The 15,541-nt window shown below is 37.7% G+C and overlaps 2 protein-coding genes across 2 annotated transcripts; one reads left to right on the top strand and one right to left on the bottom strand.

Moving 5' to 3' along the window:
• Window positions 1-984: 984 nt before the first annotated feature.
• On the top strand, window positions 985-8,906 carry LOC129798495 (eukaryotic translation initiation factor 3 subunit A). The gene is made up of 4 exons (XM_055841670.1): window positions 985-1,193; window positions 1,463-2,117; window positions 2,791-3,640; window positions 6,973-8,906. Exons 1-4 carry the CDS (start codon window positions 1,145-1,147, stop codon window positions 8,758-8,760), a joined length of 3,342 nt encoding a protein of 1,113 aa, XP_055697645.1. The 5' UTR covers window positions 985-1,144; the 3' UTR covers window positions 8,761-8,906.
• A 3,225-nt stretch (window positions 8,907-12,131) lies between these two features.
• LOC129798527 (mitochondrial import inner membrane translocase subunit Tim8) lies at window positions 12,132-13,466 on the bottom strand. Its single transcript, XM_055841730.1, has 2 exons — window positions 13,270-13,466; window positions 12,132-13,199 (listed from the first exon to the last, which is right to left on the bottom strand). The coding sequence occupies exons 1-2, from the start codon at window positions 13,369-13,371 to the stop codon at window positions 13,026-13,028; spliced, it is 276 nt and encodes a 91-aa protein (XP_055697705.1). The 5' UTR covers window positions 13,372-13,466; the 3' UTR covers window positions 12,132-13,025.
• Between the last annotated feature and the right edge of the window lie 2,075 nt (window positions 13,467-15,541).

Below are 15,541 nucleotides of genomic sequence, written 5' to 3' on the forward strand. Positions count from 1 at the left end.
TTTTCTAATGTTTATACGGTTTTTGCAAAGTAGAAGGTTGAAGGAATCTAGGATATTTTTTGCAAGTCTCCAGCTATTTGTTATATAGTAATTTTTTAAGCTAAAAAATGACGAATTTTTAAATTCTCATAATGAAAATTAATTTTAATTATTTTTTATACTTCCAATTTTTTTTTAAGCAAAACCGTTTTGGAAAAAGAAACTACAATACTCAAATATAATATTTTTCATTAGAGTGAAAATTATCATTCATTGGTATTGGCAGAAAAATTACTTAAATTTTTAGGTTATTTTTGTCTCTATCGCTCATAGAGGTAAAAAATACACCGAATCAGACTCTGCTGGATTTTATAAGGCTATATGTAAGACTTTTTACTGATTTTGTTTATCGGTTTAATTTTTATTGCTGATTTTCGGTCCGCGAAAACTGTCTCGTTGTTAAAGGGTTCAAAATCATTCCTTAATCTCCAACTTTTGCCTAAACATACGACTTTTTTCGGCCAAAGGATATAGCACTTATGGATTAATTTAATAAAATATTCAACTATCGTGTTGAATTTATCAACGATCTAGTAAAAACATAAAATAATACCCCTTTTATATCAAAATTTCACATTTTAATTGATTTTTTCGGACTCCAATAGAGTCAAGAGGTCTGGAAATAATTAGTTGACTCTATCGAGGTCCCACTGTAATTTATGAAAGAATCAATTTAATGCACCCAAGAATCATGAGAAAACCGAGGAAAACTCTTTTTTGTAAGTTAGTTCAAGCATTCTGCGAAACTGGGACGCCTTGCTATCTCTTTTTTTTATAGAATTTTTTATATTTTCTTATAATTATTCTATAATAAAATTATTCATTTCTTTTCATGAAATTTATTTCTGTTATTTCGGTTATTTCTCATAATTTCAACGACTCCATTCCATTTAAAAATTGTCATACATCGAAATATCCTTGGGAAATTTCTCCACATTTGTCTTTCGTTAAGTAATTGTCTCCCCACTTTTTCGCACTGACGTGCTGCATTTTTTCTCGTGGACTTTTCCGCTGAAATTGTGCAAGTAATATTGGCGTAATTGCCCCAAAAAGTGCTCAATTGTGCAGTTAAATGCTGAAGTAATCGTGTAGTTATCGGAAAATCATGTCGCGATACCTACAAAAACCGGAAAATGCCCTGAAAAGGGCGAACGGTAAGTCCGGACTTTTGCATTCCAATATGGTGGAAAATTTCCCCTTCGTGAGGCCCCGATGAAATATTGTTGCCACGTTGTTTGCTATTTTGATTGCTATTTTGGGAGTTGCCCCATGGGCGCCCCCATTTGCCACCCCCGCAAAATTTTGAAATGATTCGTTAAGAAGTTTTGCAGTTTTAAAGTCCTAATGAAAGCAACAGAAGGGGGGAAATTCTCATAGTATTTGCAAAAATTCGAGAAATTAACCTAATAAAATAACTCCGCAGAATTCATTGATGTTGGCAAACCGGCTCGGGCTCTGGACACGCTCCAGGAAGTGTTCAGAAACAAGAAGTTCACGTATACGAGCTCCGAGTCTATTATTGAGCCCATAATGTTCAAGTACTTGGATCTTTGTGTGGAGCTCAAGAAGTCCCACATTGCCAAGGAGGGATTGTTCCAGTACCGAAATATGTTCCAGCTGGTCAATGTGGGTTCCCTGGAGAATGTTATTCGGGGATATTTGAAGATGGCTGAGGAGCGTACTGAGGCAGCTCAGCAGCAATCCTCCCAGGCAGTGGTAGACATTGATGATTTGGACAATCTGGCCACTCCGGAGAGCATCCTCATGAGTGCTGTTTGCAGTGAGGATGCTCAGGACAGGAGTGACAGAACAATTCTTCTGCCATGGGTTAAATTCCTCTGGGAATCCTACTGTCAGTGTCTGGAACTTTTGCGCGTGAATACGCATTGCGAAACCCTCTATCATGATATTGCTCGAATGGCCTTCCAATTCTGCCTCAAATACAATCGCAAAATGGAATTTAGGAAGCTCTGCGAGAAGCTCAGGAAGCATCTTGAGGACATCTGCAAGCCATCTACTCAGACAATTGGGGTTAGCATCTCTAAGCCGGAAACGCAGCAATTGAACCTGGACACAAGGTAAGATTTCTTTTTTATCCAGTTTTGGGGATCTTTTGGAGCTCCTTGCTCAGGGAAAGCTTAGAATACTTAGCTTAACGGCGTTATCACACTTGCACATTAAAATTTTAATGTGATTCACATTAATTGTCGCTTGTGAGCGTCCAAATATGTTATTTGTGTCTTTGAGTCACTTAATATTTGGGGTTTTTACTATTTATTGATAAAGAAGTGGATTTGGCCTGCAAAAATAAGTTTAAATTTACCTAAAGCATAAATATTTTTCACATTAAAAAATTAAAGAGAAAATCGCATTAATTTTTCGCATTAATGCTATAAATCAATTTATATCAAATTTTGAGGGTCAAGTCTGCCTTTTTATCAACAAATAGATCCAATTTTGAATATAAAATGATTTAAACACATAAATTACACATTTGGACTCTCACTAGCGACAATTAATGTGAATCATATTAAAATTTTAATGTGCAAGTGTGATAACACAGTTAAGACGTGTGTTTGAGGGCGAATCCCCGCGCCCCCATAATAGATAAAATTTATTTCTTTTCAAAAAATCATCTATTAACCTGTAGGAAACTTATCCCAAAATATGAACATTCTAACTAAAGTATTTCTGGTACATTGACTGAATGGGTTAAGCAGGGTAAATCTAAGTCTACGTAATTTTCTCCAGGCTTCATCAGCTGGATAGTGCTATACAGATGGAACTGTGGCAGGAGGCTTATAAGGCAATTGAGGACATTCATGGACTCATGAATATGAGCAAGAAAACTCCTCTGGCCAAGACAATGGCCAACTACTACCAGAAACTCGCGATGGTGTTCTGGAAAGCGGGCAATCAGCTCTTCCACGCAGCTGCCCTTCTTAAGCTTTTCCAGCTGACGCGCGAGATGAAGAAGAATATCACTCCGGAGGAACTTCAGCGTATGGCATCGCATGTCTTGGTGGCAATTCTGGCAATTCCTCTGCCCTCGGCTCATCCAGAATTTGATCGATTCATCGAGACGGACAAGAGTCCACTGGAAAAGGCTCAGAGATTGGCTGTTCTGCTGACACTGCAGCAACCACCAACAAGGGCGAGTCTGCTGAAGGATATGGTGAGACTCAATGTACTGGGATTGGCTTCTTCGTCTCTCCAGGATCTCTACAAGTGGCTGGAAATTGAATTTGATCCCCTGAATCTCTGCAATCACGTTCAGGCTGTGATTGATCAGATCAATGCCGATGAGAACAGTCTGCTGAAGCAGTACTCACAGGCACTGCAGGATGTGACAGTTGTGAGGTTGATCAGGCAGATTTCGCAGGTGTATCAGTCCATTGAGTTTACGAGATTTCTGGAATTGGCCAAATTTGCCGATGCATTCTACTTGGAGCGCATCCTTGTTGATTGTGTCCGGCACAATGATATGCAGATTCGCATTGATCACAAGCGCAAATGCGTGCATTTCGGGACGGATCTGAGTGAGAGTCAACGGGAGGATAGGCAGGATGGACCTACTCTGCAATCGATGCCCAGCGAACAGGTTAGTGTTACTGAAATTCATTGTAGCTTGCACATTCGAAAGGGAATCATGGGGATGGTTTTATTTATTTTTTTATTGTCCCCGTAACCGTTCGGCGCGATCGATTCTAAAGTTTCACTTTAGGAGAAAAACCGTGGAATTTTTTTGCTATTTTGCCACAAAGTTATCTTCATTTTAACAAGTGGATTTCCTTGAAAATTTTCGGGGAATTTTCTGCTAACATATTTGTTAGTATGGCTCATATAACCCGTGAAGGAGTTTTTCCATAGTTTTGTGGACGTTGGTTATCGACGCTAAGACGGCGATGGACACATGGGAGATGGGTGATGTCTCAAGATGAAAAATAAATACAAGGTGCCTGAAAATTTCCATAGATTATTCCAAGTATAATTTTCAGTACGTTTTCGGCCCAAAAAGACAAATGCCACGCTTGGAACAGGGTTTTCGCCCTAACGGTATAATTCATGTAAGAAACATATACTCTGAATGATGTTATCCCGAGCTTGATTAACCAGGGGCAGTATCCTCCACTTTGTGAGATAAAATTTTACACGAGTTTCTCTCCGTGACCTTTTTGCCTATTTTTCCTACCTGCCTGCTCTCCGTGTCCACGAATATCGGCGAGAATCAGGCGATATGTTCTTGTGGAAATCGCTTTTTGACTTTCCGCGCGCTGTTTTTAATCGCAAAAAAACCGTTAAATAACATTGTTATAAGCTTTGATTTATTCATCGCGACTCTTTTTAAAACTTAAATTACTGCAACGGCATTTCATGCTAAATTTCCCTTTTTAATATTTTACTACAGTAAAAAACTTAAAAAAAAACCCTTTGCATTTGTACCAATTCAATTATAAATATGTATTTATGTAAGTCGGTTGTGAAGTCAGCGGCAGCCGCAGATGATAAAAGAGAAATAAATTATTATTATTATTATTATTTGGAAAATGATTGGTATCAAAGTCAAAAAAATAGAAAAATAATAAGAGATAATAATGAAAAAAGTTCGAAATTCGAAATTAATAGTTTGTTAAGAAAAAAAACTTCATTGAAATTTAGAATAAATACAGTGATGGCCAAAATAATAGGACCACCTCTAATAAGCCAACTTTTTTAACTCTTGTAATTTTTTATTCCAATGCGTTGAAATAATTTTGATGTAGAAATGTTCAAATGATATGCATACGTCGAATAAGTGTTGTTTTAGCCATTAAAGATCTCTATTTTGACATTCTATCATGTTCGTTCTTCCAAGTAACCCTGTTGTTCAAAATCTATTTCTAACTCAGTCAGGACTTATCTGAGGACCTTTTCAACCAAAATTTTCCTATAGAATACCTTACGATGACGTGCCAGACTGATTTCGACACTGAACCATTTGAAAATTCTGAATTGTTGTTTTTTTCTTAATACTATTGACCCGTCGAACAGGTGGCAGCCAAAATTCCGAGTCTTATGTTTATATGTAAACACTAAATTGTGTTATGGATTATTGATTTTCGTAATTTAATGTAGTCAGCTATGATATTCACGATCATTCCATATGCTTTCGTAGCCTCAAAAATCTAATAGAGCCTCTAATGAGAAAGTTCTATATGTGCTCCAATTTCTCATAGTTTTCTTTATCCAAACTTGCACAATTAATTGTCAAGACACTAAATAATTATTGACATTACACTAAAATTTTATTATTTTTTAGATGCTTGAAATAAATTTGAGTTTATTACAATGGTCTTATTTTATTGTCCGAATACATTATCACTATTCACGTACTATATGTCAAAATAGAGATCTCTAATTTCCAAAACAACACTTGTTCGACGTATGGATATCATTTGAACATTTCTACATCAAAATTATTTCAACGTATTGGAAAAGAAAATTACAAGAGTTAAAAAAGTTGGCTTATCAGAGGTAGTCTTATTATTTTGGCCACCACTGTATACGGAAATTGTATTTATTAAATTAGATAATAATTTAAAAACCATTTCAAAACTTAAAAAAAACGCGATATTTTAATTTATTTGCTTATTTTCTATGTATGAACCGTTGAAATACTTGTATTATCACCAGACTTCGAACCGGCCATACGTACGCAACACACTCTTACTTAATGATCCAAACTGATCCCCCCACCTGTCCCATCTGTAACGTTCCACTCACAGTACAACATATCCTTATCACCTGTCCCGAATACTCCCAACTCAGAAATAGCATAGGTATCACCGACATTGATTTGAAACAGTTGCTCGGAAACAATATAGTCAATCTCGCTAAAGTTGCTCTTTTCATAAGAGCTACGAATTTAACGATTTAATTTAAAATCGCATTGGTAAGCAACGTTAGCCTTTTTGCAGTGTTTCATTAATTTAAATTTTTTCTCTTTTAATTTTCTTTTTTTTTTAATTTAATTATCACGTACAAATTGTTATTCTTATTTAGACATTTATGTTACTTTTTCTATACAGGTATAGCTAGAATTCTTACTGAATTGTAGTCTTCAATTGTACCTGATTTTTATATGCATATGGCAATTTGCCGCTGCATAAATAAATAATAATAATAATATTTTCTATGTAAATTAATCAAATTCTCACCGGGAATACCACTCGAGAATTCTCTCCAGTTTGAGAAAATTTCCAATCGAAAATTTCGTTGATACCAAATAGGCGAGTTCCACATGGAGAGTTGACTTTTCCCACGAAATCAAACTTTCACATCTGGAGGATACGGCCCCAGAACAGAGTTTTTGTCCTAACGGTATAATTCATGTGAGAAACACATACTCTGAATGACGTTGTCCAGAGCTTGATTAACCAGGAAGTTTTTGTGAATATGCAAGGTCAAAGGTAGGGGAAAGCGCGCTACTTTCGGACAATTTTTTTTCTATGTTCTTTATACGGCCTTCAGTTCTAAGGCTTAGCCATAAGGTTTAATATCTTTAATTTCTTATGAGTCGAAAATTTTTGGAAAATATTGACTTAGAAGTGGATTAAGGGGAATTAATCTATTTGAATCTGAGGAACTAATTAATGAGAACTAATGGCTACTCTAGACCATTGTCTATACGCGGAACCTTTACAAAATTCTTCAAACATTCATGGAAGAGCCTAGCGGGAAATTTAGCGTGAAACGTGTCTTCGGAAGCCTAGCAATTGCAATCAGTTGTAGAGTTTTTTTCAGGTTGTGTTCGATTTTCGTTTTCTTGCCCATAAGACCCATATTTTCGGTCCCAGTCCGGAAGCACACAAGTTAGCTCATGATGCAGAATCTCATTTATTTTTAAGCTGATTTAGGCTCATTACACGTTATAATTAAAAAAAAAATCTTTAGGTAAGGTCTCAACTTGTGAACATGTCAATTGTTCTCCATCGAGCAATTGCAACAATCAATCCCAATAAGAGAAAGTCCGAGTTGGAGAAGCTGAGGAGTCAGATGGTGGAGAACTATCACAAGAACAAAGTGGCTGAGCATCAGAGTATTCTGAAGCGGCAGAAGATCATTGAGGATCGCAAGGAAATCATTGAGCGTCAGACAATTGAGCGGGAAGAGGAGCAGTTGAGACGTCAGGAAGAGCTGAATAGGCAACAGAAGATTGCGGAAATTAAGAGGATGGAAGCTGAGCAGGAGGAACGGGAACGCAAACGGCATGCCAATGAGATTCAGCAGATAAAGGAGCGTAGTCTCAAGGAGAAGATGCAGCAGCTGTCGCAAACGGCAACGGGGCAGAAGGTGATGAAGAAGTTGGATGAGGAGGAGATTAAGAAGATGGATCCGGAACAGATAGCAGCCAAGGAGGCTGAAGAGCTCATTAAGGAGCGCAAGGAGATTCAGGCTAAGTTGAAGAGTCAGGAGAAACGTGTGGATTACTTTGAGAGGGCTAAGCGTTTGGAGGAGATTCCGCGGATTAAGAAGTATCTGGGTGAGAAGCAGGTGCAGGATAAGGAATTCTGGGAGAAGCAGGAAGCTACGAGGATTGAACAGGCAATTGCTGAGCGTAAGATGGCTGTGGCACAGCAGGAACGTCTTAGGCGGATGATTGAGGACAAGGAGGCATTTATGGAGACTCTGAGGGAACAGAGAAATTCGCAGTTTGATGTGAAGGTGAAGGAGTTCAATGAGCGCCTGGCGGAGGAGAGGAAGGAACGTCTGGCACAGAGGATTGTGCAGAGGCGGGAGGAACGGCGGCAGAATTGGCTGAGGGAGAAGGAGGAAGAGAAGAGGCGTCGTGAGGAGGAGATTAGGAAGGCAAAGGAGGAAGAGGAGCGCCTGGAGAGGGAGCGTAAGGCAAAGGAGGCAGCAGCTGAAGAGGAGAAACGGCGATTGCAGTGGGAGAAGCAGAGGGCTAAGGAACTCGAGGTTGAACGTAAGATTCAGGCTGAGAAGGAGGCCATAGCCAAGAGTGTGCAGCAGGAGGGAGTATCGTGGCGTGGAGGAGGAGGAGGAGGAGGAGGAGATCGTGGGGATCGCAGTGAGCGAATGGAAAGGGATCGGCCGGAACGTGGAGAGCGTCCTGAACGTGGTGAGAGGGAACGTCCTGAGCGTCCGGTTGAGAGTGATTGGCGCAGCCCGAGGGATAGATTTGATGGGCCACAGGGAACAGGAGCTGGGAGAGATCAGTGGCGCCAGAAACCTTCCGGAGGGAAGGATTCTTCCGGAGATGGTGAACGCTGGCGCCGTGGAGGCGATGGCGATGGCGAGAGACGCAGGGACGATAGACCCTTCACCCGTCGAGATGGAGGAGGAGGGGACAGGGATCGCAGGGATAGGGATCGTGATCGTGATCGTGATCGGGATGATAAGTATCCACCACGACGGGAAATCCCGCGGGATCGCGATGATCGCCGAGATGAGAGATCCCAGTGGCGTCGTGATGATCGAGGAGATCGTGGTGAGATGCGTCGCAATCAGGCCGGAAGGGGAGGAGGAGATCGTGATCGTGATCGTGATCGTCAGCCGCCCAAGGATGGTGGCAGTAGTGGGAATTATTGGCGCAGCGAAAGACCTCGCCAGGAGCGAGATAATGACGATAGACGCGATCGGCCGCCGCCACCGCGACGTGAACGAGAAGATCGTCCGCCCAGGGATGAGACCGAATGGTCAGAGGTAAAGAGACGCTAAAGCAGAGAGAGCTCTTCCTAAAAATTTACATTATAGATTAATCCCTCTCGGCTGAGGAAAACCTCGCCAGTAATCAATTTTATTACTTGGAATTATGTATTTTCAGCTACTTTTCAGAATTGCAAAATAAAATTCAGTAAATTTGACAGGGGGGTAACCATTTTTTCAATATGGAGTTTCATGAAAGACAGTGAAGGTACTACTGACCGTGTGAACAGACGGAATTCCCACGAGCATGAGCAATTGGTAAATTTGCTATACTAGCGCCCTCTGCAAAAGTGCAAGAAACTGCCCGAACGCGTTCAAATATTTTGAATTTCAAATGGTGATTTTCCGTTGGAAAGTGAAATGTTCAATTTTGTGAAATGGTTTTGCATATCGTCGGTTGCCTCAGCAACTGTGCTAACTGCATTTTGACAACTTTTCAGGAGACCATTTTTTTTACTTTAATCACATTTTAATAAAAATCAAACCCCGAATGAGTTATTTTATATTACAAATATCGAAAGAACAAGTAATCTGTCTATTAATGCAAAGAAATTGGAAAAAAGTAGATTTTGCACACTAAAAATTAAGCATTTCCTAAAAGAATACACAATATGCAATTGTGCTAACTAACATCGTTGTTCAAAAGTCTATCTGCAATGTATGGAATTTTTGCAGATAGCACAATTGTTTATCACAGTCAAAACCTAACAAGGAAAGAATTTTCTTTGTTTTTTATTCTATTGACTCCGTGTAGAGCAACATTTTATTGTCATTTAAAATTTACTAAAAAATTTATCTTCCGAGTGTATTTTCTTTTTATCAACACTATTTTGCTCTCATGGATCTCTGCAAAGTCTACAAACGGTTCCTCCTAAAAGTATTACGTTAATCTGAAAGTGAAATATTTGGGAAATAAACGATCTCTGATATATAAAGAAGAAAGGGGATACTTCTACAAAGCCTAATGCCCTAGACACACTTACGACTAAAGTCCAGATACGACTAAGCTAGTTCATAGCCAAGTCAGTTCCTGACACACTACAAATGAAGCTTAGTATTTACTGGTATCCACAAAACATAACTTTCCTGGGTTTTTATGCAGATATTTCTACTGAAATGCACTAATACTCCTCTGAAAATGAAACTATTTGTAACATCATGTCTCAGTACACGTCCAATAATTATTGTTAATTACAATTATTTATGAGGTGGAAGCTAACTCGCGACTTAAGCCAATTTAGGCGATTCTAGCGAATAATTCTTGTTGTTATACGTGAATTGTGAAGTAAATTTAAAAGTAGTGTCATTTTCAAAGGATTACTAGTGCATTTCAGTAGCCGTACTCACTATGGTGTTGTTATCTCGTAATCTCCGTAATCTTGTTACAATTTTCCATTCATAAAATGTATTTTATGAATGGAAAATTGTAACAAGATTACAGATTACGGAGATTACGAGATAACAACGCCATAGTGAGTACGGCTAGTAGAAATATGTGCATAAAACCCACGAAAGTTATGTTTTGTGAGTGCCAGTAAACTTTAAGCCTCGTTTGTAGTGTGTCAGGAACTGACTTGGCTATGAACGCGCTTAGTAATCTCTGGACTTTAGTCGTAAGTGTGTCCATGACATAAGGATCACATGAGAATAAGCATGGAAAAAGGAAATTCGCACCAGATATGTGACAAGAATTTATAAAATTGTTCTGGCCATATTGAAAAAAATATAAATTAAAGCAATTAAAAGTTCTAAATGATTATTAAAAGAATACTTGATTATGAGATATCAATTTTATTTCTGACTTTTTGTTTAGCTTTTCATCCATTTTCAATTTCTGCACAGTCTCATCTTCTTTTTCCTTTTGAAAATTCATACACACAGAAAAATGGAAAATTCTTAAACAGAAACACCCAGAAATTTAATTTCAAATCCCATTCACTGAATGCCAATGCCCTAATTCTAAATCCTTGATCATTTAGTTTTAGTTGCAAATCTGTAGACATTTTTCATTTTTCAGCTAATGCTAAAAATAAGTTCCCGGTCTTTTAGAGCTAGGGATTCTAGCCCATTTCTCTCACTCAGAGCTTCTAAACTTAAACGTCTCGCGGATTCACGTCCAATTTAAGTTCCCAGGATTATTCTTAAATTTAGAGTCAAAATTTTTCTGTGTGTATGAAAATTTTATTTTCCTTCTCCGTTAGCTGTTATTATATTACATTCCAGCTTTCCAGTACTTTATGCGTCGATTTTGGACCCATGATTCTGGACGAGATCTCTTTTTTACACGCTATGTCAAGATTTTCTAAAATAAAAATACTGAAAAAGATCAGAAACAACAGAATGTGATTAGAAATTTAAAAAAAACACCTGTTTTATTGAAAATTTAATAATAAAAAATCATAGTCATATTCTTACCTTCGGTTAATAAAACATCTGCTGTGAAAATTTCTGCTCCAGGGTGACTATTCAGAGAATTTTGTGATCTATCGTTTGAAATATGTGGCTCATTTTTGACTTCAGGCTGGTCAGATGAACCCTGTTCACTTGTGAACATCTCTTGCGAATTATCGACTACATGAATGAGAGTATGAGGAGATGAATCTGGTTCATCCTGATTATTATTATTATTAATCGTATCGGGATATGTTTATTACAATTCAGCCAGGTTATCGTATACCCCGTGTTGGAAGAATCTGCCGATCGATACTTCTTCCATTCTTTTGGACGTGGATCAGCTGCTTTATGATTTTTCTTCCTGCGTAACATTTTTCCTGTTTTTTTTTCTCACAAAATCCTAATTTAGTAAGTAAATTAATAAGCATTTTTTCAAAGAAATAAATGAAACGAAGACTTACAATTTCGAAATCATTAATTTGCTTTCACTTGCACAACAATCGCGAAAAACTCAATCACAAATCGCAAACGTTTACCTTGTTTTGATGGAGAGTCGTGATGGATAGAAATGACAAACTGCAAATAGAACAGTTGCTGACAAAAAAAATTGCGCCTTTTTTCAGTGTATTTTTATGCTAACTGCAGAAAAATTGGTAGATAGCGCAGTTGCAGAGAAATTTTTGTGAATATAGTACAGTTAGAACATTTTCACGGAAAAATATCTCTGTATAGAAAAAATTCCAATAGAGAAAATTCAGTAATATCAGAATATGCAAAAACCTGAAAATCGCAAAAATGCAGTTAGCACAGTTGCTGAGGCAACCGACGAAATTTCGATAAATTTTTATTAATTAAGGGCACTTACGATAATTTTTGTTTAAAATAATTTTTAATGGGCCTATAAATATTTCTTTTTCTCAAGTGAGTTTTATAAATAAAATTACGCCGATTCTAAATCCCAAAATCGCAAAATGAAGTTACGACAAATGCTGATTTAACTGACGAAATTAATTGATTCTTTTTATGAACTGCTATAAATAATTAAAATTTAAAACTGTAAAAGTAAAGCAACATTATTATACGGGCTTTACATATCTTAGTTCAATGCAAATTAAAAATCGGTGACTTAGGGTAAGTGTGCCAAATTTCGGCATAGTTGCATGCAAGCGTCAAAGTCTCAAGTTTGAATTTTGAAATGTAATATTTTAAATTCAAATTGATTTTTTTTTTATTCTTTCTTCTGAAACAGTGTTGCTGGGAACCTTGTAGACAGTTTACCGTCTTTATTTACTCTAAAATCATTCTTGGAACATTTTAAAATAAATAAAAATATAGACATACATAGCTTTGGTGCTCTATTTCGGCCACGTTCATTCTCATAGTTCCGTGTCCTTCGGGAATTCTTCCAATATCTTTCTCATGTTATATCGTTTGTTGAAGCTACATTTTTTTGTTATTTTTTGCATTGTATAATCTCTAGAGTAACGTAAAATCTAAAAGTTCATGTAAATTCGAGGAACAAAAAAGATGGCCGAAATTGCAAGCTGGCCGGAATTTGGTACACTTACCCTATTTTGTATAGTTCTCATTTTTTTTTAGTGCACTAAGAATTTTTTTTAGTAATTACTTCAAATGAGTTAGAAAAATTGCAAGAATGAGACCAAATGAGAAGAAACTTCACATTTTTTCAAACTGGCTACCCCCTTGAAATTTGAATATTCTCAAGAATCTATTTTTATTTTATTCTTCAGAGGAACTAGTCCAGGGCTTTCTGGGATCATTGGGGCCCGCCAGGGAAGGTAATTTTGCGGAATTGTGTCCTGTACTAAAGACTCCTCCAATGTGTCCAATCACCTACATCGTAAAGTCTATCAAATGGTGCTTCAGAGTCCTCCTTGGCTCTTCTGGAGGATCTGGGCAAATCGGTTTGTTATCAGAAGGGATGTATCGATGAATCTGTCCACGCAATTCGATAAGCAAGATTCTGTCTTTCCGTCCAGTTTATTGCTTGGCTTGTCTACGCACTTGTCCCAGCAGATGTCATTGAATTCATGGATCTAGAGGAGGCATGGGAAAAAACAGCCCTCAGTGTTCCGGATCGACAAGAAAGTAAGGTTAGTAACTTACCTGTGCATTTACTTGAGCTTTTTGTCGTTCAACCAGAATGAAATCCTGCAGTTCAGAGTCCACAGCAGACTTTGAACTGGATGCTCTATCGAATTCACTCATTTTTGTTAAAGGTAGGTAAATTGCAGGGAAATCGTGTGGCTTATGAAATTATTTTAGCTAAAAATTGACAGAATAAAATTTTGAGAGAGAAGAGAGAGAGATAATAAAAACGTGCTCTCTGCGAAACTAGCGCTCATGCGGCAAATACTCAAAATAAAATGTGTCTTGGATAAATACATTACACTGGATGCACTGGATACCCAGTAGTGTAAGGAGTTAAAACGCGCCTTTTTCGTCTTTCGATACATACACTGAGGTTAAAAATTATAAAGCCATTTAATTTTTTTTACTGACGAGCTGGGGGGTTACTCAAAAAGGCCTCTCTATTGCCCCCTCTAGATGCTATGCTCAATAATCAACGATTTTTTTTAGTTAGTTTTGAAGACTGGACTGGGTTGATTTGATGGATTTTATGCTACATACCTCTCACTTTTTTAACTCTTTCGTCTCCTTTGGGACTCTGGGTACCCATGGAAAAAAGAATTTTTTTAGACTATTTAGAATCGATAAAATTCCGATTCTTGTGGATGATTACAAACTATAAGGATGTCCAAATCTAGGATATTTTTTGCAGGATCCTAATTAACTCATGAGCTTAGATATTTTTGGTCAAAAATCGTGAATTTTCGATTTTCTGTTTCCTTGCAAATATTGTGACTTTTTTGATATTTCTAGACCAGAATAAGGAAAAACCTCTCGGGGTCAATAAGTATGATGACTAACAATTACAGAGATTACATAAATTCGAAAAACAATTTTTTCATAAATTTTCAAAAAACCTGTTCAAACTTGTTGGGAATTCTCGTCCGCAAGAATCTAGAGGTCAAATGTAAGGTTATCCCGCCAATGCCCGCCATTTGCTTTTTGACACCAACCTTGTAAGAAAATTCCAAGCGGGAGCGAAATTTTTGCCAATATGGCCGATAATTTTGACATTTGGCAGCGAGGGAGATTGCTTTCGGGGAAGTTTTTCCTATTCTTCCAGATTTTGGTGAATTCTGATTGTCCAGGAAGTGTTTTTTTGGCTCTTGAGAAAGCTTAATGTGTCTGCAATAACATCGTGTTGAGAGAAATGTGTTTTAAAGTGTTATTCTGTGAAATATTTTGAGGAATCTGTTGGCAAGCAGGAGCTGGGTGTCCTTTTTAGCACTTCCTGGACATCTCAGAAGATACTGGTCAATAATTCTTCTTGTTTTAGTGATCAACATTGTAAAGGAGTCGCTTGACATGCAAAAATAATTCACAAAATTGATATTATTGTCTTTTGGAAAATTGAAGTTTGTCCAATTTTGTATCCTTTGCGTTCTTTAGGGGACGAGAGTTCCCATGAGTTTTCCAATTTTCCAGAGGCGGAGAAAATTCTTTCTCTACAAAAGTATCATATTTGACCACTAAGACTTACAATAAAGTGAGTTTTACTGAAATTCGTTCGCTGGATATGTTGTGGTCCGGAAAGAGTTAAGGTAGATATCCGCGTTCATCGTCCCTGTTATGAAAAATTCTTCGCTGCGACGTCCACAAGAGCAGATTACCATCCAAATCACATATTTCTTCGGGAACTTGTCGTACTCTTTGAACCTGTACTTGCTGGCTACACCCGTACGAGTCTTCCCCGTGTAAAACTGTTGGCCGGACAACTGTGTAAATTCACTTTTTACGACAGTTTCGTCGTCCATTAAAATGCATCCTTTAAAGAATTTCAAAACTCGATCACTCAGATTTCTCGACCACGTTTTGACACTTTGCCTTTGCTTTTCCGTGCGATAGGGAGCAGCTTGAGCTTTGTACGTTATCAATTCGTTATTCTCTTTGATTCTCTGCACTAAGCTCTTGGAGATACCCAGCTTTTTGTCCACATCTCTGACTGAAAGGCAAGGTTGCTTCTGGAAAAGCGCCAACACTCTCTTCTCCATCCTCTTGTCTACAGCTCCAGGTTTTCTGCCACATCCTGGCTATCGAACAACAGTCTTGAGTTCCTTGAAGCGTAATATAACCCTTCGCACCGTGGATGGATACTTTCCGGTGATCCTTACGATTTCAGAATAGCTCGCTTTTGGATTCTTTAGGTACGTGTCCACGATCAATTTGCGCAGGTTCTCCATTTTTATCACTTTTCTCAGCCAAAACACAACCTTTTTCAATATTTTTTTCAGAAATGAAAAGCTGATGA

Source organism: Phlebotomus papatasi, chromosome 1 (assembly GCF_024763615.1).
Source record: "Phlebotomus papatasi isolate M1 chromosome 1, Ppap_2.1, whole genome shotgun sequence".
NCBI lineage: Eukaryota > Metazoa > Arthropoda > Insecta > Diptera > Psychodidae > Phlebotomus > Phlebotomus papatasi.